Source organism: Monodelphis domestica, chromosome 8, assembly GCF_027887165.1.
Source record: "Monodelphis domestica isolate mMonDom1 chromosome 8, mMonDom1.pri, whole genome shotgun sequence".
Classification (NCBI taxonomy): Eukaryota; Metazoa; Chordata; class Mammalia; order Didelphimorphia; family Didelphidae; genus Monodelphis; species Monodelphis domestica.
Window position 1 is genome coordinate 160,106,238 of NC_077234.1, and position 27,365 is coordinate 160,133,602.

General features: G+C 35.6%; 1 protein-coding gene across 1 annotated transcript in view; it reads right to left on the reverse strand.

Moving 5' to 3' along the window:
* Nucleotides 1-27,365, reverse strand: part of ABCC4 (ATP binding cassette subfamily C member 4) — a 291,071-nt gene that overhangs the window by 201,487 nt on the left and 62,219 nt on the right. Inside the window, exons 2-6 of the mRNA XM_007501391.3 lie at nucleotides 20,231-20,341; nucleotides 18,968-19,088; nucleotides 11,969-12,193; nucleotides 1,759-1,848; nucleotides 91-254 (exon numbers count right to left, since the gene is read on the reverse strand). Of these exons, the coding sequence (XP_007501453.1) occupies nucleotides 91-254; nucleotides 1,759-1,848; nucleotides 11,969-12,193; nucleotides 18,968-19,088; nucleotides 20,231-20,341 (711 nt within the window). The remainder of the gene's footprint in view (nucleotides 1-90; nucleotides 255-1,758; nucleotides 1,849-11,968; nucleotides 12,194-18,967; nucleotides 19,089-20,230; nucleotides 20,342-27,365) is intronic.

The window sequence follows — 27,365 nt, forward strand, 5'->3', positions numbered from 1 at the left end:
TAATACAGGGTCTCAAAAAAACTATCAAGCAAACTACAAACATTATCATGCATAGGTATCACTTACATATGTAATCAATACTGATCTTACCTTAAGGAGGAAAAGAGCCTCCCAAAGCAGCTTTGTAAAGGCAGGAGGATTAGCAGGACTACCATTCCTGCAAGGCATGACACTCCAATTTCTAACCATAGAAGGGCAGTTACAGCAATGGCCTGAATTGGACCAGCCCATAAAAAGTGCAAGAAGATTGTCACCTTCACAAAGAAATAAAATAAAAACACTCATCAGGAATGAGTAAAGAAAAAGCAAAAGGGATTCTCAGGAGGAGAGGAAAGAGGCTTAAAACCAGCAGCAACCGTCCCCTTCCTCCCCATGATAGTGACTGTAATCTGATCAAAGACCATCGCAAACTGTTTCCAAAGAAATGGGGGAAGTCCACTCATGTGACAGAGCCAGGCCTAGAGATGAGAGGTGCAGGAATCCAATCGAGCCTTGCACACTTCTTGGCTATGTTACCCTGGGCAAGGCATTTGATCCCAGTTGTCTACACCCTCATCATTCTTCTGCCTTGGAAGCAATTCTCAGTATTGAGTCTAAAACGGAAGGGAAGTGTTTTAAAAAAGGCACATAATACTTTAGATTGCCCAGTTCTGGAAAAGAAGGTTTATGTATGTTACTTTTTGAAATGAGAAATACCAAATGCCATTTGGTGAAATTCTCCCTCCTACCTCAAAGTAATTTATAGCCCCCTTCTGAACAAAAAACGTTTTGAACAAATAATGACAAAAATATTTTGTTGCACTTTTAAGATTTGCAAGCACATATCTGAGTCTCACAGAAAACTTGTGAGGTACACTGTACTCAGATGAGGAAACTAAGGCCAAGTCATTAAATAACTTGCCCAGTCATAGCATTATTTTTTAATAGAAATTGAAAAAAAATTTCAATTAATTGTTAATAGAAATTATTAGAGAAAAGATCTTTTTTGTTCTACAGGAAATGAACTCTTTACCCTTTCAAATTATCTGTCATAAAAAACTTAACATGCTAAGTCTCATTACACAGACATGTACCAAAAACCCCAAATGAGGAGTCAAATCTTTTGATTCTTCTTACCTATTGGTTTACAAATAGAAAAACTGAGGAAGAGCATTTGGAAAGATCTAAATCTCCTTTCTTATTTGTCTGCCTGTTTTTAAATGTCCTGTCTTCTAGAAGGAAAAAGACTGGAACAAGAAGCTGGAAAACCTGTATTCAATGAATTAATTACGTAACTTTGGGGATATTACTTTATGTCAGCAGGCCTCAATTTCTTTATCTATGAGGAGATAGGACTAGATTCTTTCCAGCTCTAGGCACTCTGGGAATTAAACAAAGATAAGTTGTATATAGACCCTTTATGGCAGTTTATGATAGAAAACATGAGATTGTTTTTTCATATGGTCTTTCTGACTGTGACTATTATTATTATTATAGGATATATTATACTATATTATAATTACTATTTCAAGTAAATTGGATTTAATTCTTATTTGGGCTTTCATTCATGTCTCTTTCATTTTTATTTTTAAAGAAAAAAGTGCTTTCTCCAATGCACAATATCACTTAAGGGAGACCATTGGTATATACTGACAGACAGTAAACTGATGTCACCAACACAAGCTATAAATGAATTTTAATTAACATGCACATAATAACTGGGGTAGGGGGGGAACAAACAGTATTTGCAATTCATCATCAGGGTAACTTTTTTCTTACCTGATCAAACTTGTTCACATCATTCGAGAGAAGATTCACGATCTGACCTGTAGTTGTCTTTACCATGGCTGTATTACTAAGACGAAGGGCCTAGCATAGGAAGTAAGGGAAGAAAGATTACTGTTGAATTGAATTGATGCCAAGGACCCTTAGTCACACTAATAAAATAGCATGAAAATAAAAACAACTATACATCAAATTGTGATTTTTTTGCCACCTCCCCAAAAGAAAAGTGACCCATTTTAGAAAGGAAGATTTGGAAAGAATTCAAACAAGCTCTTTAAAGATCAGTAATTGCATACAATAGATTGGGAGGGGACTCCCAGTGTGGAAAGTTCCTTGACTAACACGATTTACAGATTTAAGAAGCTGCCATGATCACTTGGAACTAGGTGTCAGTAGAACTGGAGAACATGTCAGTGAATCAGGTCTGGAGATGGACAGGACCTAAACCCATTAAACCCAAACCCTTTCATTTTACAAATGAGGAAAGTAAGGCACACACTAGTTAAATGACATGCCAATGGTCTCATTATTTTAGTCCACCCAAGGTCATGAAGATTTTTTAAAATCTGCTTCATCTTTAAGATTACTAATAAAAATATTTTTCTTTTGCTAAACAATATTCAAAGTACCTTTTCATAAAAAAAAACTGGCATACTTTATAATATAGAAATGTCTTACACTCTACCTCTGTACAATAAAGTCAGGTTTTTAAATCCAAAATCCTCCAACTCCAAAACCAGTCTCCTTCTCCATCACATCACACTACCTTGGCTTATTTCATTACACCCCATTGCTTCTCAAAAACAACTTGTCTTTAAGGAAAGTCTAATAAATCATACCCAGTGGTTTTATTAATTATGTGGAGATACACACATTTCAATCTCAACATTTAGAATTTTTTTTATTTTCTTTAACTGAAATAGGTGCTCCAAGTATGCACTTTTGCAGTCAAAAATAACTCTCAATGAAAATAACAAGTTTACTTAACCAATATCATATATTTAACTGCAAGAAAATTGAGAACGACTCAACTTAATTTAATAATTAGTTACTGTGAGGGAGGGACTGTCTTCCTCCTGTAAAAATAAATGATGATGATGAGCTACACAAAATAGATGTAATCAAAACTGTTCAATATAGGTTCAAAACTGTTCAGATACTTTTGATAGAGATCATCAAAAGTATCTTTAGTGATGAAATGAAGCTTAAATGTGAACTTCCCTTCAAGGCCAGGCACAAGGATGCTATGGAGACTCTTATTAGAAAAAGAAAATATTTATTGAAATATAGAAGGATAAAGAAGGATTTCTAATTCTAAGGGATTCTAAATCCACCCAAATGAACTTCCAGGTTCTGAAAGGAACTGCTTCTCCTGTGTTTCACAGGCTACACTAATCCTCTCTGATCTGACTAACCCAAATTTATACTATCTAAATAAAAATTACCATGATTATCCTTATAAATATTAACTTCACTTTCAAATTATAAAATAGCAAAGGCTAGCTGGTTGAGTCTCAACAAGAATCAAGTTAGGACTCTGAGCCTTAACAGACTCAGAGTCTAAACCAAAGACCAGGTTTTTCTTTGGTTCTCTCAGAGTTAAACAATCTATAAAAACCACAATAGATATTCAATAGTGTTTCCCAAGTTGGAAAAGGAAAACACTGAGCTCCTTCAGGTCTTTCCCTCAGACAGAGAGAGAGGCAAAGATGTTACCTCCTCCAGCCCTGAGAGAGTCTCTGAGTGTGTCTCTGCCAACTGCCAGAGTGAGAAATTGACAGAAAAACAGTTATAACTGTCAACATCTGAAATCAACATGCTCTCTCAGCTCTGCTTCAAACTCTAGTTCTTTTCTCAAGTCAGACACTTTACTTCTTATCTCTAAACTAATAAAACAATACTTATTTTCTAATATCATCCTTACATTCCCAAATGTAATTAAAATTAACAATCCCAAATTCTAGTCAAGGCTCTACATTTTCTTATATAATTCAGTACATTTTGATGGTCTTGGTGACTTGTTTGTTAAATGGAAATGGAGATAACATGTTCTATCTACTTTGTAAGTTTGTTCAGAAAGTCAAATGAGACAAAATTCCCCAAACCCTGAATTTAGGGAGTCACTTAAATGGGGGCACAGAACCATGGAAGACTGAATGACATGAGACTAGGGTGTGGTAAAGGCTGGCACTAGAGAAAAAGTGCCAGACTGAAGAGTATGTGAAATTGATCACCCTGATGGGGGAGGGGCCCAGGAGTGGATTCCTGAGGAGGAGGAGACTGGCGGGGAGAACAGTGAGGGCTCTCGGTCTTGGGACACCAAAGAGAGAAGGTGGGAAAAAGACTTTCTCCGGAGGGTTACCCATTTTTCCTGCTGGAGACTAGAAATCTTCCCCCTGCCAACACTTCCCAATTGAAGGGACTTTCTGAAGAGAAACCTGAGCAGACTTTACCTCAGCTCCTGTTGCCCAGGAGTGAGTCAACCTGACTTTTTCTCTCAGGGGGTCCAGGCTGCAAAGGCCTGAGTTCCCTACAAACTTGAGGAGGGAGGGGGAAGGGTTTAGATAGAGACAGGGACCCCCTTATCCCCACTTTCCTTTTCCCATTCTTCCTTGCCTGTTATTTCCTTTTGTATTATCTGATTGAGTTAACATTAAAAGTTATCTGTTCCCCAAGCTGAGTGTGAGTGAACAGATCGAGAGCAGACCTTTTGGTCTCAAGTAGTGGAGGGGGGGGGCAAGAGGGACAAGAGCGAATTGGGGAGAGCAGCTTTAGCTAAGGAGGGAAGGCAGAAGAGGAAAATTCTTCTAACCCTATCTTCTCTCTCTGAGCTGACCCGTTATATCTGCTGTCTCTCCTGAACTCCACTTTTAAAAGGGGGTTCTCCTCTCTTTCCCCCTCTCCATACCAAAAGTCCAAGCTCCCATTGGGGCACAAAAACTTCCCTCTCTTTTATCTTTTTTTAAGACTGTTGGCACCCTGGATTTAAAAGAACCCCATTAAAAAAAAAAAAACCTTTAGTGGCTATCACCAACTGTCATCAATTGTCAGTTATGCAGTTATTGTCAATTACAACTCCTGAGGCTAGCAGCCTTTGTCACTGATTCTGCCTAGCAGTTTCCACACAGGATCAAAAACATCTTGATTCCTTGTGAGGGGATGAACAAGTCAGTTACCAAATGCCACTCTGGTCAGTTACAATACTGAGGGAGAGATTCTATTGTAAAAGGGAGGCTGTACTAGGGCTGTCAGTGATAGGATCTAGCCTTTTTGGATCCTATCTAGCTAGAAGCAAAGCTTGTGGGGACAACAACTATTTTCTGTTAACTCCTGGCAGTTAGAGCCTAGAAAAGATCTAATGGGAAACATGTTACAACTAATACTTTGGTCTTCTGTGCTAGGAATAATTGCCATTTATTGGGGCTACTGTATCATTTATAATACAGTGGCAGGGATGATAGATAATGTCCTGGGAACATTAACCAATAAGACTATGGGATGGACACAGTTGCCAATGAATTATCTAGATGTAAATTACCTCTGGCAAATCATACACCAAGTGTATTTTGTGTTCATGGTAGTAACTAACATCTTAAAGAGTATCAAAGCTGGTGCCAACCTGATCTTCCAAAAGAAAACTGCACATGCTCTAGTCATTGATAATAGATTAGAGACATTGTTTGGTCAGATCCCTATTATAACTGAGATGTACCAAGATTATATGCAGAGAAAACAAAGCATGGGGAAGGGAACCGACGAGGAGACTGGGGACGGGACGTGACGGGACAGACTAATAAGCATGATGTAGTTACTAATACTAATACTGGGACATCATTAGGTACAGTAGGGGGAAATGACCTTGCCAATAACATACAGGCACCAATTAATGCATCTGCTAACAATCTTGCAAATGCATCAAAGGCTCAAAAGATTATGGTCACATCCAGGTAATAACAGACTAAACCAGGATTCAAATACGAGTGTTCCTACTCTACCTAAGGAGTTGCCAGATCCAGGGCCCTGAAAATACAATTAGCTTTATTTGGATTTTTTTCAAAGCTGTTATCTTCAGATGCCTTTGTTCTATAAACAAAGACATAAGAATTTATTCTCATTTTGTATTTTTGGTAGGCTCTTAATAGAAAACCCAACAGTACAAGAATTATAAGGCACAATTCTAACAAAGTTTTATGAATAAGAGACTTAAGGCAAAGTGAATCAAAATGTCCCTTTTCATTTGTTTCAGTACTTTGGTGAATTGCCTTAGAAACACAGAAAGCATTAGACTACCTAACTTTATCTAAGACTATGGTGTATCCAAAAATGGCATCTCAAGAAAGATAAAATCAGTGGTCAAGAAGAAAGAGGCTACCAGAAGAAGTCAGACAAAAAAATTCTTTGTCAAAAAAAAGGAAAGAAAAACTTCATCTAAAAAATAAAAGATGAAAGGAAAACTTCTTTATCTAAAAAAATAAAAGATGAAATAAAAACTTTATCTTAAAAATAAAAGATAAAGAAAAACTTTATCTAAAAATAAAGGATGAAAAAAGTTTTTATCAAAAAAATGAGTGGGGGCATAAATGACTGCTATAAAATCAAGAATGGAATGATCATAAAAGCTTGAAATGGCATTAGTAACCAAGTCTAACCTACACATTTTAGAGATGAGGAAACTTAAGACCCACACAGGCAAAAAGGCCAGGGCCATAATCATTAAAGTAGCAAAGTAAAGATTCAAACCCAGGTTTTTTGGCTTTCTGGTATTTCTTTCCACAACAAACCTAAAAAAAAGTTAAAACATAGTTTATTCATCAAATTATGGAATTCTAGGAATTATGGATTATTATGGAAATTATGGAAATATAAGGGAAAAGGTTGTTGTTATTGTTCAGTCATATCTGATTCTCTGTTGACTCGTGAACGATCTATGAACTAACTACTCTCTCTCAAAATCTGTCCCAAGTTTCTGTTTTCTGTTTCCATGACCCTCTCCACCTCTCCTGCCCTCCTCTGTTCCTTCTGCCTTCAATCTTTCCCATCATCAGGGTCTTTTCCAATGAGTCTTGTCTTCTCTGCAGCCACAGTAGTTAAGTTTTATCTTCAGTATTAGATCTTCCAGTGAAGAGTCTGAATTCATTTCTTCCAGGATTTATTGACTGATTTGATCTTGCCTCACTATCCATAGGACTCTCAGAAGTCTTCTCCAGCACCACAGTTCAGAAGAGTCAATGCTGGGGTGTTCAGCTTTCTTGATAGTCCAGCTCTCACAGCCATACATTACTTAACTGGAAAAACCTTCAGTGCTTTTGCCATTTCCTTCTCCAGCTCATTTTACAGATGAGGAAACTAAGGCAAACAAATAGGGATCAAGTGCCCAGGGCTGCACAGCAGTAAGTTTCAGAGGCCAGAATAATTGTGTTGCTTTCAAAGAACCATCACTCACAGGAAATTGTCACAGACAGAATAAAACCTGGGCCAGTTCAACAAGTGATGCTACCCAGGACGGTGGTTTTAGGCAGGGGAGGATCTAGACAGACTTCTCAGGCTCTGCAGTGAGCACAATGGTGCTTCCTGAGGTGGTAACTAAGTACCAAATAACCTCTGCTTTGAGACACAAGGAATCAAGGTACTCCCTGCAGCTCAAGTACAAATCATGTGAATAGGGCAAGCAGTAAAGGTCTAGAAGAACACACGAAGAGGAAAGAGTCTCTTACCTCTGCCACTACTTTACTGAGGATATGGAAATAATTATGCTATTCCTCTATATCAGATGTGTGTGGGAGTATGTATAGAAACACATATGTAAATATAAATAACATTATTCTGCTGGCTACAGTTTAAATTTCTTATCCATTCAAATCCATTCAAAGAATTGAATCAAAAACTGGAGAATAAAGAGCTACCAAGTAGCAGAAAGTATCTTAGTATATTTATATATGTAATATATATATATTTAATTATATATATACTTAATTATATATTTGATCAAATTCATTTGATTATATACACACACAAAAACATGTATATATGGAAATATATATATATGCATACACATATATAATAAATAAAAACATAAATACATATATAAATTAATTTAAATAAAATATAAATCAATTTTTAAAAATATAAATGCTTTTGTCTCAAGATTTTCCTTCTGGCACCATGGGTCACCAGCAGCTCTACTGAAGTCACCATTGCACATTCAGCCTGGGATCTAGGACACGCAGCATCTGTTCTAACTTACACCACCTGATTCACAAGTATGACCTGAACACATGCTATCAGGGCATTTGTCAATATAAGAAAGACTTCGGCTTCATCAAGTGGGACTAAATTATATTCATGGGCCTTGCATCAATGATTTCCCTGACCATCGGTAGCGGCCATTTTGCTGGACTCTGGACAACTTTTTGAGCCACCTAAAGACTGATTCTCTTGTTCTTACTATGCTAATTTGTACATATAATTTTAAAAGGTCACCTTCTATTATGATTAAGGTTTTATTGTGAACTTATTCACCTATGTCAACAAATTATGTGAAAATAAAAAATGAAGCCGATCATAAAATTAAACAAATATAAATGTATAAATGAAAACTTTCATATCTATAAAAACAGGAGTGGCATTACTTTCATATTTTATTGCGATCAGGCACCCACTAACTAAACCCACAAATTAAATAATGATTACAAACTAAATAATAAAAATGCCCTTTACTATATTCTTTATAAATTCCAAATACAAGTCTGAAGTCCTCCTCCAGCTCTAAATCTATGATAACTACGATATAATTAATTCTCTGAATACAATATAAGGCAAGATATGACAATTCAATAAACTCAGATTCAACAAACGAATATGTGTATAATACTAAAAATACAAATAAATTCCAAATACAAAATGTGTAATCAAATGAATGGACTGTAACACTACTAATTCAAACTAGAATGCTAGCACAGAATACATTGCTCCATTACCCATTTAGGTATACTCAACAAATTATTTTTTTTTTAATTAAGCCCTTACCTTCTGTCTTAGAATTGATAGGTATCAGTCCCAAGGCAAAAGAATAGAAGAGTTGGGCAATTGGGATTTAGCAACTTGCACAGGGTCAGAGATCTAGCTCAAATTTGAACTCAGGACCTTCTTTCCACTGAGCCACCTACTTGCCCCTCAAAAAATTAATTTTTAGTTCATAATATCATCAGTCTGTTTCTTTGTTATTGTCACTACTTAATTTTTGCCTGTAAATATTTTTTCAAGTGATAGTTCTGTTATTGACATTTCCATTCATTCAATTCAAATATAAAGAAATAATATTTCAATAATCGACCCAGATTTGACTGTGATATTATGTGTCACCTTTACTGGGAAGAGAAGTCAGAGAAATATCCCCTCTACGTTCAAAAGAAGATTCCTCAGCTGATTCAAGTAGGTTCAGAAAGCTTATACAGATCGTTCTGAATGACCGAACAAAAGAGATCTGAAAAGACGTATGAGTCACACTAATTTAACTTTCTATCATACAACCCACAGGTGGTAGAGAAATAGCAAAAAATCAAAAGCCAAAAGCAGTCATAGTTAAAAAACTGAAAGTGAATGCCAAGGAACTCTCAACATGCCTACGTGTTCAACAAGCTTATTAGGAAGGTACATCTCCCATGATGCTATTCAAAAACCACAAACCAGTAATAATTTAACTGTCACTCTGTTGATGTAATCCAACTTAATTATCTCCCCGGCATCAAGATTAAGACAAGTTACCTTTGGAAGGAAAAGTCACAAACACTAATAAGGCACAACACAGTGAAGACTTAACAGGCTTTGCCATGACATCAGCCTTAGAGACTGACCCACATGAAAAGATCACGAATCTTATTTCTCCATTTCTACAGGTTACTAGAAATAAGAATATAGTTCACTGGGAAATTTGGCATTCTCACGTTTCTTATATTTCAGGTGAATTTCAAGAGTATTTTCTCGATTTCTTAAAGGGACAACTCTGTTATGATAAGCTACTCAGCAAATTAATACCTTAGGGAGGTGCTTACATTCAAGGAAGCAAATAAGCCAAGCTAGATCGGATTTCCCTAAGGCCAAAGGACTACTTTCCAAGGTATTAGTGGAAACAGGAAGAAAAACAGGCGAACAACAACTCACCTGGCCAGAAAGCTTTGCACAACTAGAATCTCTATCTTATATTTTTACTAAATCATTAGAGTGCACCAAGAATTATAGAACAATGTCATATATCCATACTTATAGGGGCCAGATGTGGATATACACAAATATGGATTATTTGAAAAAAATTTCTCTCTCTGTTGATCAAGAGATGATAAGTAGATAGATAGATACAGAGATAAAGACAGATATGGAGATAGATGTATGGATGCATAGACAGATAGATGGATGGATGGATGGATGGGAAGACAGACAGATGGATAGAAATAGGGAAAGAGAAATATAGATATGAAGATAGAAAGATAAGTAGATGGATGTATAGATTAATAGGATAGACAGACAGATAGATAAACAGAGAGATAGACAGATAAAAAGAGATAGAGATAGAGATGGATAGATGGATGGATAGATAGACAGATATATAGATAGACAGATAGATAGACAGATAGGCAGCTAGACAGAAAGAAAGATATAGAGATAGATAGATGGATAGATGGATGTATAGAAAGAGACAGACAGACAAAAGATGGATTGTTTTGTCTCAAGATTTTCCTTCTGGCACCATGGGTCACCAGCAGCTCTACTGAAGTCACCATTGCACATTCAGTCCATGATAGATATCATGACCCTTCACATTCATGGAAAAAAGGGCAAGATCTAAAAATAACCTCCTTGGAATGTCATACCAGTTTTTTACACGTATTTTTAGTTAACTGTCTACTACTAGCATCTCTATTTATAAGTAGGAGCAAATCAAGGCTCAAATTAAGTGGTTTGTCCAAAGCTACACAAATATTAACCATGCTTATTGTATAAAATGACCCATTTTTTACCCATTCCATCTTGCAATCCCAAGCATAAATCTTTTGTTCTTCTAGAGGAAAAAGAAAAATGTCTTTGTACCAAAGTTCACACCTTCTTCATGAAACCCTTCTAGATGTCACTAACTACTAGTGCCACCTCTCTCCAACTGCCTAGTGTTTAATTACTTTTGTTTTTATTTATATTCTCTTTTTATTTATTATGTATATGCTTATACTTGTACTTGTTGTCTCTTCTATTAGGATATAATCAATCCCCTCCAGAACATAGCACAGAGTAGGCACATAGCAAAGAATTAATAAATACTGATGGATAATTAGGTATACTATTTGTTACAGTGGTTTTGGTTTTCTTTCTTTTTTCAATGGGGTACTTTAAAAATGGAGGAGTAATTGGGATAGTGTTGCTCCCTCCCCCCAAAAAGTAAACAAAGAAAAAAGAATTTAAGCATTTTTAATGTAAAAAAGAGAACAAACGAAAAGTCAAAATTAGACAAGCAAGTCATATACTTTATTTTACTTTTTAAAAACTTTTACCTTCTGTGTTAAAATGAATATTAAACATTTCCTTATATACAGTAGAAATGAGGGAGGAAAAGGATTGTACACAAAACTATGGATCTATTGGATCCAAGTGGTTTTTCTTTTTCTTTTTTTTTTAAGTATGTATATTTTCAGGCAGCTAGGGGGCCCAGGAGATACGAGAGCAATAGCGAATGACCTAGTAATTCTCAGCAATATAATGATCCAAGATAATCCCAAAGACTCAGGAGGAAAAATGCCATCCGCCTCCAGAGAAAAAACTTAAGTATGATTGCAGACTAAAACATGCTATATTGTACTTTCTTCATTCTATTTTTTTGAGATTTTTTCAAGAAAAAATCTAATCTTAACTGTATATGTAAAATATCTATCAGCTTGCCTACCATCTCAAGAAGAAGGAAGGAGTGAGAGGGACTGAGGGACTTAGAACTCTAATTTTTCAAAAATGAATATTAAAAATTATTTTTACTTCTCAATTACCTGTATTAAATAAACATTCATAAGAATAAACATTCATTTGGTGGGAGAGCCAAATGCAGAAATGGGAGATCCTGGGTTCATAATTTTAAATACAAAATTCACTTATATTTAATATATTTTAAATGACTTTGTATGAACACTACTGTTATATAAAATAAGGGATACATAAATTCACTTACCTTCCGATAAATCATATGGCACATGGCTACTCGAAGTTTCATTCCTGCACACTGTACATGATAAAAATATAGGTGGTGAAGTATGGCCAAAAAGAGTGTACAGAAAGACAGTGCAGCAGCATAGCCATAGGCCCAATTCAAAGCCACAGTGTCACTGGGATCATAATCTTCAAAATATTCAATAATTTTCCCCAAAAATATTGGCTGCACCACTTTGGTGCTTTCCTAAAAGAAAAAAAAAAGAAAACATAATTATGCTAAATACAAATCACAGAATCTAGCATACCAATTTTTATCCTGCCTCTATCGAAGTCTTACTACAGAGATTCATGATTCATCATGGCAGAGAGGTTACCAGTTTCTCAAATGATGGGACGGCAACACTGGGGAAAAAATCCTCAAAGTATAGATCAGAGCTAGGATAAAGGTCATAAATGACTTTGCTGAGTTCCAGATGGGTTAGGATGAGTGTCAATGGCATCTGAGGATCAAGAGCTCACCGAAAGGTCAGCTTCTAAGGGGGTCACATTTTTCACTTCCCGTTTACACCCAAAATGATATGGAAATGGAATTGCAGCCTGGATGCAGGGAGCTGGTGCATCCATACAGTTGGAATCTTCGATCATTCAACAAAGTTTTGGGCAGTTACATTGGATGCATGGTGGGGGAAGGGGTGAAAAACAAAACAAAAATTCTATTTTATTAGGAGTTTTAAACCAAGTCTTTTGGTTACATTCTGGATTTGTTTCTACCCTGAGGGGAGGATTCTCTTTTCACTAAGAAATCAGTGACATCATTTTTGAAAATTTGGAACATAATCCATAAGAGTCTAGGGACTCGGTGGGTATTTTATAGTTCTAAGAACATTGTAAATGATAAACAATGTTTCCAGTGCCTGAAACATTAGCAGATTTATAACTAAGTCATAAATTTTGAGGATATAAGAGGAGAGAAGATGGGGGAGGAGGAAAATGAGGGGAGAGGTTCCCAAATAAGCACAGACCATTCTCTCTCCCTGCCTAGCTTCTTTCTCCTTTTTCATTCCCATCCGCTGTTTGGGGCTTCATTTATAAAGCTAAGCTAAATTTATGCTGATCTCAGAAAAAAGAGTAAAAGCTACTAGGTTGCTAAGCATATTTTCTCCCAATTTAGATTATATGTTATTCCAATTCAAGGAGAACACAAGTCCAGAAATTACTTTTTTCAAAGAGCCAAGAAGGGGCGGGAGAGCCAAATGCAGAAATGGGAGGTCCTGGGTTCAAATCTGGCCTTAGACACATCCTAGCTGTGTAACCCTAGGAAATTCACTTAACCCCCATTGCCTAGCCCTTACCGCTCTTCTGCCTTGGAACCAATACACAGTATTGATTCTAAGATGGAAGGTAAGGGTTGAAAAAAATGTGCCAAGCTTGGAAGGTTCTTGTGATAGTTTCGATTCATTCCAAAGAATTTGGGGTGGGCGATGGACATTTAGTCATTTGCATGCTCCATAATTCAACTGTGACAAAGTAACCAAAAAAGCTAATTGAGTATTGTATTTCATTGTGAACAGCCATTGACAAATTCACAACTCTAAAGGACAAGTCAGGTTATACTCTCCTTGTATTTGGCGAAGGTCAGATTGCACCTGAAATATTTCATCCAGTTCTAGATGCCCCATTTTTGGAAGATCATTGGCAAGCAGGAGTGCATATGTTTGGTGAAGAAGCTAGAAATCATGCCACCATAGGACTGCTAGGAGGACCTGGACAGGTCTGGCATTTTAAAAAATAAACTGCCCTAAATATCTGAAGAGCTATTATATAGAAGAGTGATTAGTACTTCTTCTGCTGGGTCCCACAGAGCGAACTAAGAAAAATGGGTAAAAGTTTCTAAGAGGCAGTTTCAGGTCAATACCAGAGAGAGTTTCCTAATAATTAAGTGGAAAGGGCTGCCTCGGGATGTAATTAAGATCCCTATCAAGAGAAGTCTGCAGGTAGAGGCTAGATAGCTTGTCAGGGATTTTGTAAAAGGGAAGCTTGTTCAGGCATGGATTGGCTATATGACCCATGAAGTCGCTTCTAATTCTGAAATTCTGTGATTCTGTTTACTATCTATGTCCTGCTCATATTTCTAAGCATGCCTAATAGTTATGCAGCTAAGAAAAAGTGTGACAATGTTCCACTTTGGGTTTGAGTCAAACTAAAAGCAACAGCAGATAGATCAAAATTAACAAGTCCAGGCAAGCTGTAAACATAATACATGAAATTTATCCAATATAGATTTTAATTTTCTAATAAAAACAAAATATCTCTGACAACCAAAGACCCTAAATAAAGAGGAGGAACCTGACTCAGTGAATAAGGCAAAAGAAAATAAAATTTCATTCCTAGGACCTAACTCTAAGCTGCCAGGTCCACAAAGGTTTCCCAGTATTTTCCCACAAATCCTTCCCATCTATTATCTCTGCCTCAGTTTTCTCTGGTATCCCCTTCTAACTTAATCTTCCTCTACCTTCCCATAAAAGAGGTCAATTACTCAGACACAAACTTCATATTTCAAACCTAATATTCAAAAATCTGGACTTCTAACTTCTAGTTATCACTAGATATGAATGCATACCCTTTGATCCAGCAATACCACTACTAGGAAAAATGTTTGTACAAAAATATTCATAGCTGCACTCTTTGTGGTGACAAAAAAACTGGAAAATGAAGGGAGTCCCTCGACCGGGGAATGGCTAAGCAAACTGGTATCTGAGGGTGATGGAATACTATTGTGTTGTAAGAAACGATGAACTGGAGGAATTCTATATGAATTGGAAGAACCTTCAGGAATTGATGCAGTGAAATGAGTAGAACCAAGAGAACTTCGTACACAGAAAGTGAAACATTATGGAACAATACAATATAATGGACTTTGCTACTTCAAGACAATCCCAAAGGTCTTATGAAAAAGAATGCTATCCACATTGAGAGAAAGAACTGTGGGAGTAGAGGCACAGAAGAAAAAAAAACAAATGACTTATTATTTGTTTATGTGGATATATGATTGGAGGTTTTAGTTTTAAAAGATCGCTCTAATGCAAAAATGAATACTATGGAAATAGGTATGTGGTAAAATTTGTATAAGCCAGTAGAAATGTTTATTGGATCTGGGAGGGAGGAGAGAAAAGGGGAAGGAAAGAAAATAAAGTATGTAAACATGGAAAATATTTTAAAAATTAAAAATTAAAAAACAAAGTTTTCAGATTATTTACCATGAAAAAAAGAAATATCTTCAAATTCTAGAATTCTGTGTTCTATGATCTCACAGGAGAGGCCACACTGCTAACAATGTCCAAAACAGCTCCTATACTGGAAAATGTCAAGTAGTGTCATTGGATGGCTGACTATAAGCCGCCAGTCTCAGATAAACAGTATTAATTTTTTAAAAATATATGAAAATTTTACAAATCAATGTGGGAAGATAGTAGTAGAAGACTTTCCAAATGGTTGTTTGTTACTTGAAGTCCTTAAAGGAAAAACAAAGTCAAAGAATGATGAGTTGCTGTCACATCCAACCTCTAAATTTTACTCCAGACACATCAGCATTCAGTGTCCAAAAATATATGATCACTATTAAGAAAAGCTTATATTTAATGATGCTTTCTTTCCATCTTTCAACTACTCTCACCAGGATGAAATAAACAAGCCTGAGATTTGGCAGAAAAATATTTGTAATTGAATGGAAGTTTTCTATATTGTAATATAAGGTTAGATTATCCTACTGTAGACCTCTTCTCCTTGGTTTAAACCCTGAATGAAATATGAAATGTCTTGGAAAGTGAGCAAGGAGAAATGCCCAAATTCCTGAAAACTACGAAGACAAGGAAAGAGAACCCAGGACAAGGAATACATCCTTCCTGAATATTCATCTTTTCCCTGTAGTAGTAGTTTTTCATGTGATTTAGGGTCAGAGTTAGAAATCTTTAACCTTTTAGAATAAAACAGAGGCTCTAAAAAAAAAAAAACCTTCTCCAAGACTTACTCTCTACCTGACCAGACTTCTCAGGTGCTTTGTGGACAAGTTATGAATTTTTTTAAAAAAGCTTTAGCTTTTGGCCTGTTCCAGAGATATTTCTCTCCTGCCCTATCCTCAAACCCCATCCTCAATCAAGAGGATAAGAGATGTAATATCTCAATTACCTCTGCAATTACTACAAAGCAGGCATTGCTTTCAGCAAGTTGAAGATAAAGATGGGCTCATTTTGTGGCAAGCACCTAGGAAAAACTAAAATTAACTACAGATCCAGGAAAGTGTCACGTTAGTTTTTAACATAAGATGTCTTTGTTCTCCTAGAGCAAAGGTTTCTAAACTATGATGCCTTAAAGTTACATTTGGAATTGGCTCTTTTTCCATATACAATCGAAGATTCTAGTTTCATATACAATCTTCCTTTTTTCTTCTTTGTATACCACAATGTTTGTGTTTATTGACAATTAAGCTCATAATGAAAAATATTTTCCAATTATGTTTTAAGGCTTTGCTCACACAATGCTTTTCTCTACCAGGGCTCTGAGTAGACTGAAATTTTTTAATCTCTGTTATATCTTTCTATATCTGTATACAAAGATATGTTGGCTGCTATTACAGGTCTTTTTTGAATCCCTATCTGACTCCAAAAAATCAGATTCATGATTACTATGCTATCTGTTTCTTAAAGCTTTACAATATTTATATTTTTAATAACTGTAGATCTTACTAGAGAAAATGAATACTTTAATACTTAATTCTTAAATTTAGCATTTTCCTTTCTGATTGTTATCTGCTATTTGTCCTGTATAGAGCTTGCTTTTTATATAGTTGTTTATACGTTATTTCCTTCATTCAATTGTAACTCTTTGAGGACAGGGATTGTCTTTTGTCTCCTTTTGTATCCTTAGTATTTATCACACTGCCTGGCACATAATAGGAGCTTAATAAAAGTTTATTGATTTATTGATACTTGAAATAATAAAGACTGTTCTTGGGTATCATAAGTGATATAAATATTGGAAAAGCATCTATTCTCCCTCCCTCTTCAGCTCCCCTTTTCTATTAACAATTGTATCACAAAATAAAAATGAATAAATTTATACTCCAAAATGGGCTCCCAGAGGAAAAAAAAAGTAAGACTGAATTAGAATCTGTTATTTCTATTTTCAAATCCCAACCTTAGAGATCCAATGCAGTAAACTGGCTTCCAGAAAATATATCAAGTTGTTGGCTCACTGGGAATCATAGCTTGATGCCACTGATAGTCCTGAATGCTGCTCTATTCTACTTTAAGTCTTTCAACTTGAAGTGTTTAAGAAAAATGGAGAAACTAAATATCTATATAATAGACACACATATAATATCTGCAATTTGTGTGTGTGTATAACATGGATGTATACATATGCACATATTTTTGCACACATACACACACTTCCCAGAACTTCACATTAGTTCATGAAATATTTTTATATACACACTGTAGGGTCTAATGTAATGTTCTGGGAGGTGTTAAAGGGAGATTTTGGAAAGAAATCATGTAATGCAGTAGTCATGCAAAGCTACACAGTCAGCGGTTATATACCATTCTTTCAGAGGTGTAGTTTCCAATGGAAACTTGTTCTTCAGAAGATAGATGATATTTTGCTGAACTAATTCTCCAAAGCGTTATGGGTAGCAGAGTTCCCAAAATCCCAGTGAGGCTTAATTAAATCAATCACAGCCACGGCACTATCCACTCCACATAGTTTGGGAATCTAATTCCTAGCAACTGAAATTTATAGCTCATTAAAGTCCCAAAGTGACAAATGAAAATTACTTCTTTTGAAGCATAGCAAAGACCTTCTCCTTCCTTCCTACATTCGTCATGAGAAGTTTAACATTTCGCCCCAACTTCTTTAAACCAGCAATAAGCCAAAATGGAAAGATGATGGGGCAACGATATTGAACTTAAGGTTCCTTCTCTGCTAGAAATTCATTTTACCTAAAACAATGGAATGCAGCACATACATAAATATTGGAACCTCCATTGGGGGTATGTGGTCTGAAGTTACAATCTAAGGTCATTCTAAATTCTGATCCCAAAGTACTTTCTCCAAATCCTGGAGCAGACACTGGGAGATGGATAGGAACTCAAAGGTCCTCCAAATCCTTATTTTACAGATAATTGGACAGATTACGGTCTAGAGAGGTTGTGGGAATTGGCCAAAAATCACATCAGGAGCCAAGGAGCTTTAAGGATTTGAACCTAGTCATCAAATCCTCTGACTTTGGCACTACTTTCAAGTATCCAAGCCAACGGCAACCATCATCAATTAAACTATAATTGGAAAATGCTTAACAAAATAAATAAAAACATGATATCACAGAGATAATGTCCCTTTGTGGTTTTTAAGTCAATAGGCAAGGATCCCATTTCTTTGACCTTGACACCATTTATCCATGGCTATTCTTGTCGCCACTGGGAAGTTTACCATTAACTACACTGCACTCTTGGTAGAGATAAGTAAATAAAATAGGCAATTATTAAGGTACCATTTGAAGAGAGGCAAAATTGGGGGCATTTTGGAAACATGATTCAAATTAAATACACATGTTTTAAGGTTAGAAAATTCCATTTCTATGGCAGTTTTGTAATAAGTCAAGTTGTAGATGGTATGTCAGCTGGACAATAAGAAAGAGAAGTGGGGGTGCAGGGAAGGATAGCAGGGGAATAATCATTGTAAGCCCTTGCCTAGCATATGTGAAAGCCCCATGTCCCAGCTGGTATATTTTCATCTGAACAAGTCACAATACTTATCAAAACAAAACTGACTCTTTCAAACAACTTTGTCCACTCTGAACAATACCTTTTTCCCAGAATTGTACATACCAAATGAGATAATAATTATAATACTCTTTGCATAGTGCCTGTCCCATAGTAACTGATATGTTGGCTATCACGTTTAGCTTAATATTACTTTTGTAATAAATGCATTCCAAAAAAGGCCACATAAGAAAAATCACCTCAAACAGTGTAAACAATCCCAACAGTAAGTAGGATTTCCAGTAACACTTTACAATTGCTTTGGTTAAAGAGGGTGTTCTGTCTTCTTTTTCTGCTTTTAAGACTTCTTTATCCCAGTACCTAGAAAGCAAAAATAAACAATCAGGAGGAATATTGATTAGGGTAAAGGAGTGGTGAGAAAAACTAAATAAAAAGTTGTTTTGTTTGTTTTGAGGAGCAGTACACTTTCTGAGTACTCTGTCAATGCTGACAATTGTCCAGGCAATAATGTTTTGATAAGGAAGAAATTTCCTCTTTTAGAAAATAAGAAGGCAAAAAAGAGCAATCCCCACTTGATAAATGAGGAGACTATATGAACAGACCATTTTCAGATGAAGAAATCAAAGCCATATATAGGTATATGGAAAAAATGCTTTAAATCACTACTCATTAGAGAAATGCAAACTGAAACAACTCTAAGATATCATCTCACATCCATCAGACTGCTTAAGATGACAAAAGGGCAAAATGACAAATGTTGGAGGGGATGTGGGAAAATGAGAGCACTAATACATTGCTGGTGGAGCTGAGAACTGCTAACCATTTTGGAGAGCAATTTGGAATTATACTGAGAGTTATAAACCTGTGTATAACTTTAGAACCAGCAATACCCTTCCAGAGTCTGTTTCTCAAAGAGATCAGGGAAAAAATAAAAGAACCCATATGGTCTAAAATAGTTCTCTTTGTGGTAGTAAAGAACTAGAAATTGGGGAGATGCCCTTCAGCTGGGGAATGGCTAAGCAAATTATGGTGGATGTTTATATAGAATATTACTTCACCCTAAGAAGTGATGAGGAGGCTAATTAAAAAAAAACTTAGAATGAACTATATAGGATAATGAATAGTGAAATGAGTAGGACCAAGAGAACATTACATCCAGCTACAGAATTAATACTTGAAGAAAAAAAAACTGAATTATCTCCAGAGAGGGCAGTTTTCAAGTGTTTCAGGGATCACCAGGGGGCTTCAACTGCCCTGTACCTTCCTCTTCTTAAGGGACAAGAAATGACCCCATACACGAATGCCCTGGATTGTCCTCAAGAATACTAAGTAGTTCAAGTGCCCTAAGGAGATATGGCCAAGGAGCATGAAGATCTAGTGAGGCTAGCCCAAAGGAGTAGACCCATGAAGAAACAAGTTAATTGATATTTTTTTTTAAGTTTTCAAAGGCCACTAGGCATACACTCACTCTTCAGTCCTTCCCTTTTTGCTTCCTTTCTTACCCTTGCAACTGTTCTCCAAGCACTTTTGAACGATCTTCAGGAAGCACTGAATACATATCATCTTCTTCTAATCTCCGTTGATGACCAATTCGAAATAAGGGATTTAGCCACCTGTTCAATTAAGAAGGGAAAAAAGGGAGATTAACATCTAAAATGGAATGAGACACTGACTTTTATGGTAATTAATTTTTTCTAAAGTCACAAGTATATGGTTTTGAGTTTGCTTTAGTTGCTGTCCAGTGCTGGTTACTGACACACCAATTACACTTGTATCTCTTCTCAATGGGTGGTTTCACTTTTCATACATTTTGAAAGATTTAATAATATTAAGATAAGGAGTTCTAGTCCCCGTCGTCTCACTAACTAGCTAAGTGGCATTGGAAAAGTCACCGAAATGCCTTTGGGTCATTTTTTTCCCCATGTAAGATCAGAGAATGAGATGATTTTTTTTTTTTTGGTTTGGATTTTTTTGTTTTGGGGGAAGTTTTTTTTGCACATGATCAATGAGCAGTTGTTGTTTCGGGGGGGGGGTATTTTTTACTTGACTAAGCATATTTGTTACAAAGTTTTTAGTTTGTTTTTTCCTCATTCTGTTGAATGAAGCTGGGGAGATGAAACAAACTTTACAATTGAATTTTTAAAAGACAAAAATATGCTTAAAATGACCTTATTCCCTACTTCTCATCATGCTTTATATTTAATTGTAAAGCAGAGGAAATATGTAGGAAAGGAGCATAGTGCACTGGGAAGCATATATGTGGGACAGTCACTTAATAGCTATGTAACTCTCAGCAATCACTTCACTCCTCTTTGCTTCAGTTTTCTCTTACGTCAAGTCAGAATGTTGAGCTAGATTCATTTACCAGACATGTATTAAGCACTCACTATGAGCAGAGCACTGTGCTAGCTACTAAGACAGAAAGATCAAATAATACCAAACGAAAGTGATGTGACATGTACACAAAGAAGGATGATTCTAGGCAAAATGTGATCCTCATACAGGGGAACCAGACAAAAGACTAAGAAATCTAGAAAGGAGAGATAAAATCACTTTGAATTTGTGGATCCCTTTCAAATGCACTTTTCCTTTCAAAGAATTCCATGTAGAAGTCTATACTACACATCCACCAATGAATTACACTGATGATTTCCACCTACTAGATAAGATAACTGCCAGAATGAGAAGCTCACTACTTCTTTCCTACATACTGTGCAGGTGGAAAATTTGCCAAACCTGAGCTACATTCCAGGCATCCTTTTAAGCTACATCCTCATTTTACATAAGGATGCTTGGGAGATAAATTTGGCTGAGACTCATGCTGCGGGGCTCTTTCTTTGGAGCTGGTGCTTTTCGTAAAGTGCTGCATGTGTGAGTCTCTGGCTCTTTTTGCTCTGCTCACTTGACTAAAAGAACCTTTTTTCCTTTTCCCTCTCTTTTGATTTATTATTAAAAATCCTATATATTTTTAAATACAGGAGCATTCATTCATTTTTACTCCTACAATACCCACTCCAGCAAAACCCTGAAGTATACTCAGAACAAGAAAATTCAATTTGGGGATTTGGGTTTATTTTGGTCACTTATGAATAGTTCGCAAATTAATGATCTGGGACAATCCTGGAAGTCTTATATGACAGGGAATGTTATCTACCTCCAGAGAAAGAACTGTTGGGAGTCGGATGGATGTGGATCAAAGCATACAATCTTTCACATCAGTGTTATTATGGTTTTATTTTGGGGTTTTAATTTTTACGAGTTTGTTCTTATAACAATGACCAATATGGAAGGACATTTTGTATGATAATAAAAATAAAATTTAAAAAATTAGTTTGCAAACTATAATAGGTAAATTATTTCTATGTAATGTCAAAGACAACAAGAAGTCCATTGTCAAAATGAAGCAAAAACAAACCTTATTAAAAGGGATAATCAATCAGGAAAAGTATATTTTGATAAAAGGTACCAGAGACAACAAAGTAATTCAATATTAAACATATATGCAAAAAATGACAGCACATCAGTTCTTAAAGGAAAAATTAAATTGAGTTACAGGAGGAGATACAAAGTAAATCTTATACTGCTAGGGGAATTCAATTGATGAAAAAGAAAAAAAAATTAATGAAATTTTAAAAACTAGTTGAAACAATTAACAACTTTAACAAAGTTGATGGATACAAAATAAACCTACATAAATCATCAATATTTCTATATATTAGCAATAAAACCCAGCAGGAAGAGAAAGAAAGATATTCCACTTAAAATAAATGCAGACAGTATCAAATGCTTGGGAATCTGTCTGCTGAAACAGACTCATAGGAACTATATGAACATAATTACAAAAAGTTTTCATACAATTACAGATCTAAACAACTGATGAAAAATTGTTCATGGAGATAATAGGCCAAGGCAATAAAATAAAAGTGAAAATGAAGTCTAAGTTGATTTAGTGTCACACAATGAAAACTGCTGGAGAATTATCTTATGGAACTACAAAAAAATAACAAAATTCATTTGGAAGAAACAATGATCATAAATATCAAGAGAATTAATGAAAAAAATGAAGGAAGTTAGTCATACCATATTTCAAACCATATTACAAAGAAATAATCATCAAAACAATCTGATACTGGCTAAGAAATATAGCAGGTTCAGACAAATAGCGAATTTCAGACAAAACTGGTAAGTAGTCATTTGGTAGAAATTAGGCAGTTAAACATCTCCGACTATTTAGCAAGATAAGTTCTAAATGCACATATTATTTAAAAATAAAGGGAGATATCATAAACAACTTACAGCAGCATGGAAGAACTTACCTGTCATATCTATGGAGAGGGGAATAACAATTCATTATCAAACAAGAGATAGAGAGGTTCATGGAGGGTAAAATGGATCATTTTGATTACAGAAAAGTAATTTGGGCTTTAGTGTTTTGTTTGTCTATTTTTTAACAAATACACCAATGCAGACAAAACTAGAAGAAAAGCAGAAAACCAAAATAAAATTTTTGCAACAAGTTTCTTTGATAAAGGACTCACTTCTCAAATATATAAAGAATTGAGACAAATTTATACAAATAGGAGCTATTCTTCAATTTATAAATGATCAAAGTACACAAACAGGCATTTTTCAGAGGAAGAAATCAAAGCCAGCAAGTCATAGGAAAAATGCTCTAAATCACTAATAAGAGAAATGCAAATTAAAATAACTGAGGTATCACCTCATACCTGTAAGACTGACAGACAGGACATGAGATGAAAATTATAAATATCAGAGAAGCAATGGAAAAATGGGAACACTAATGCACTGTTGGCGGAACCAGTCCACCCATTCTGGGAACCAATTTGGAACCATGTCCTAAGGGCAAAAACTATATATCTTAGACCCAGTAATACCACTCCTAGTTCTTTACGCCAAGGAGACCAAAGAAAAAGGAAAAGGATCCATATGTACAAAAATATTTACAACTTTACTATGGCAACAAAGAATTAGAAAATATTAAAATAAGATATAGCATATGAATGTGATAGAATCATATTATGCCATAAGAAATTATAAAAGGAATGGTTTCAGAAAAATCTGAGAAAATTTATATGAATTGATGCAAAATGAAATAAAGCAGAACCAGGCAAAGAATCTACACAGTAGCAGCAATATTATAAAGATGCAACTTACTCTGAACAATGATTGTGACCCACAACTCCAAAGAGCTCATGATATAAAATGCTATGTCCAGCTAGAGGACTGATAAAATCAGATTGCAGACTGAAGTATATGTATATCTTCCCTTTCTTTGTTTTTCTTCCTTTTTTATTAGAATATGGCTAATAAGGAAATTTCTTTTGCTTCCAATGTATAATGGGTATTGTATTTCATGTCTTTTCAGTGGATGGGGGAGTGGATAGAGAATTTAGAACTGAAAATTTTATATTTACTTTTTTTAAAATCCCAACATCTTCAAAAAGTATTTAAATAAGAAAACAAAGGGATTGGAAGTAGATTGATTCTGTTTTCAAGATTTTAAAATGGGAGAAAAAGAAGGATAAAGGGGGAAATAATACTGGCATAGACATAGAAATGAAGGGATGAGGGATGAACAGAGAAACATGAAGGAAAGGATGAGGGAGTAGGCTCTAATTTAAAAAAGAAAAGTGGGATAGTAAACTCATATGCAGGTCGTAGTAATGAGTCAAACCCAATCAGGAAATAAGCAAGGATAGGAGGGGGTGGGGTTAAGAAAACATATTTCCTACTCTTGAAGGAATAACAAAAGGTCTAAGGTCCAGGACTGTGCCTTTGGAGATAACTGCCTCCTAGAAAATTAGGGAATGACTCAACGAACTATGGCATATAATTACAATGAAATGTTATTACATTGTAATTGATTATAAAAGAGATTGTTTCCAATGATCCTGGGTGGTATAAAAGGGTAGGGTAAAGAAAGCAGAAACAGCTGGTGGAGTTGTGACATGTTCCAATGGTTCTAGAGGACAATTTGGAATTATTCCCAAAAGACTATAAAACAATCCATACCCTTGGATCCCATAATACCACTACTAGGTCTATATCCCAAAGACATTTTTTTTGTAAAACATTATTTTATTTGGTCATTTTCATACATTGTTCATTGGAAACAGATCATTTTCTTTTCCTCCCCCCAAACCCCGCCACCCCTTCCCTAGCTGAGGGGTGATTCCTCTGGGTATCACATGTGTCCTTGCTCTGAACACATTTCCTTGTTGTTGGTATTTGCATTAAGGGGCTCATTTAGTGTCTCTCCTCAATCATGTCCCCTCAACCTCTGTAGTGAGGCAGTTGCTTTTCCTCTGTGTTTTTACTCCCACAGTTTGTCCTCTGCTTGTGGATAGTGTTTTTTCTCCTAGATCCCTGCAGGTTATTCAGGGACATTGTAAATCCATTACTGGAGAAGTCCATTATGTTCTCTTGTACCACAATGTGTCAGTCTCTATGTACAATGTTCTCCTGGTTCTGCTCCTCTCACTCTGCATCACTTCCTGGAGGTTGTTCCAGTCTCCATGGAATTCCTCCACTTTATTATTCCTTTTAGCACAATAGTATCCCATCACCAACATATACCACAATTTGTTCAGGCATTCTCCAATTGAAGGGCATCTCCTCATTTTCCAATTTTTGGCCACCACAAAGAGCACAGCTATGAATATTCTTGTACAAGTCTTTGTCCTTATGATCTCTTTGGGGTACAAACCCAGCAGAGATGGATCAAAGGGCAGACAGTCTTTTATCGCCTGTTGGCCATAGTTCCAAATTGCCCTCCAGAATGGTTGGATCAATTCACAACTCCACCAGCAATGCATTAATGTCCCTACTTTGCCACATCCCCTCCAGCATTCATTACTTTCCTTTGCTGTCATGTTGAACAATCTGCTAGGTGTGAGGTGATACTTCAGAGTTGTTTTGATTTGCATCTCTCTGATTATAAGAGATCTAGAACACTTTTTCATGTGCTTATTAATACTCTTGATTTCTTTAACTGAAAATTGCCTATTCATGTCCCTTGCCCATTTTTCAATTGGAGAATGGCTTGATTTTTTGCACAACTGGTTTAGCTCTTTATAGATTTGAGTAATTAAACCTTTGTCAGAGGTTTTTGTTATGAAGATTGTTTCCCAATTTGTTGCTTTCCTTCTAATTTTAGTTACATTGGTTTTGTTTGTACAAAACCTCTTTAATTTGATGTAGTCAAAATTATTTATTTTGCATTTTGTGACTCTTTCTAAGTCTTGCTTGGTTGTAAAATCTTTCCCTTCCAAAGGTCTGACATGTATACTATTCTGTATTCACCTAATTTACTTATAGTTTCCTTCTTTATATTCAAGTCATTCACCCATTCTGAGTTTATCTTGGTGTAGGGTGTGAGGTTTTGATCCAAATCTAATCTCTCCCACACTGTCTTCCAATTTTCCCAGCAGTTTTTTTACCAAATACTGGACTTTTGTCCCATAAGCTGGGATCTTTGGGTTTGTCAAAGACTGTCTTACTAAGGTCATTTACCCCAAGTCTATTCCACTGATCCTCCTTTCTGTCTCTTAGCCAGTACCAAATTGTTTTGATGACAGTTGCTTTGTAATATAGTTTGAGATCTGGGACTGCAAGGCCACCTTCCTTTGTATTTTTTTCATTATTTCCCTGGATATCCTTGATCCTTTATTCTTCCATATGAACTTTGTTATGGTTTTCTCTAATTCAGTAAAATAGTTTTTTGGTAGTTCAATGGGTATGGCACTAAATAGATATATAAGTTTGGGTAGGATGGTCATTTTTATTATGTTAGCTCGTCCCACCCATGAGCAATCAATGTTTTTCCAATTGTTTAGATCTAGTTTTAATTGTGTGGAGAGTGTTTTGTAGTTGTGTTCATATAGTTGCTGTGTTTGTCTAAGCAGATAGATTCCTAAGTATTTTATATTGTCTCGGGTGACTTTAAATGGAATTTCTCTTTCTAATTCTTGCTGCTGAACTGGGTTGGAGATATATAGAAATGCTAATGACTTATGTGGGTTTATTTTGTATCCTGCAACTTTGCTAAAGTTGTTGATTATTTCGATTAGCTTTTTGGTTGATTCCCTAGGATTCTTTAAGTAAATCATCATATCATCCGAAAAGAGTGACAGCTTGGTCTCCTCATTGCCAGTTTTAATACCTTCAATTTCTTTTTCTTCTCTATCTGCTACTGCTAGTGTTTCTACTACAATATTAAATAATAAAGGTGATAATGGGCATCCTTGTTTGACTTCTGATCTTATTGGGAAGGCTTTGAGTTTTTCCCCATTGCAGATGATGTTTGCTGATGGTTTTAGGTATATACTGTTTATTATTTTTCGGAAAGGACCTTCTATTCCTATACTCTCTAGTGTTTTCAATAGGAATGGGTGTTGTATTTTGTCAAAGGCTTTTTCTGCATCTATTGAGATAATCATGTGGTTTTTGTCGGTTTGCTTGTTTATATGGTCAATTATGTGGATGGTTTTCCTAATATTGAACCATCCTTGCATTCCTGGTATGAATCCTACATGATCGTAGTGGATAACCCTTGTGATGACTTGCTGGAGTCTTTTTGCTAGTATCCTATTTAATATTTTTGCATCTATATTCATT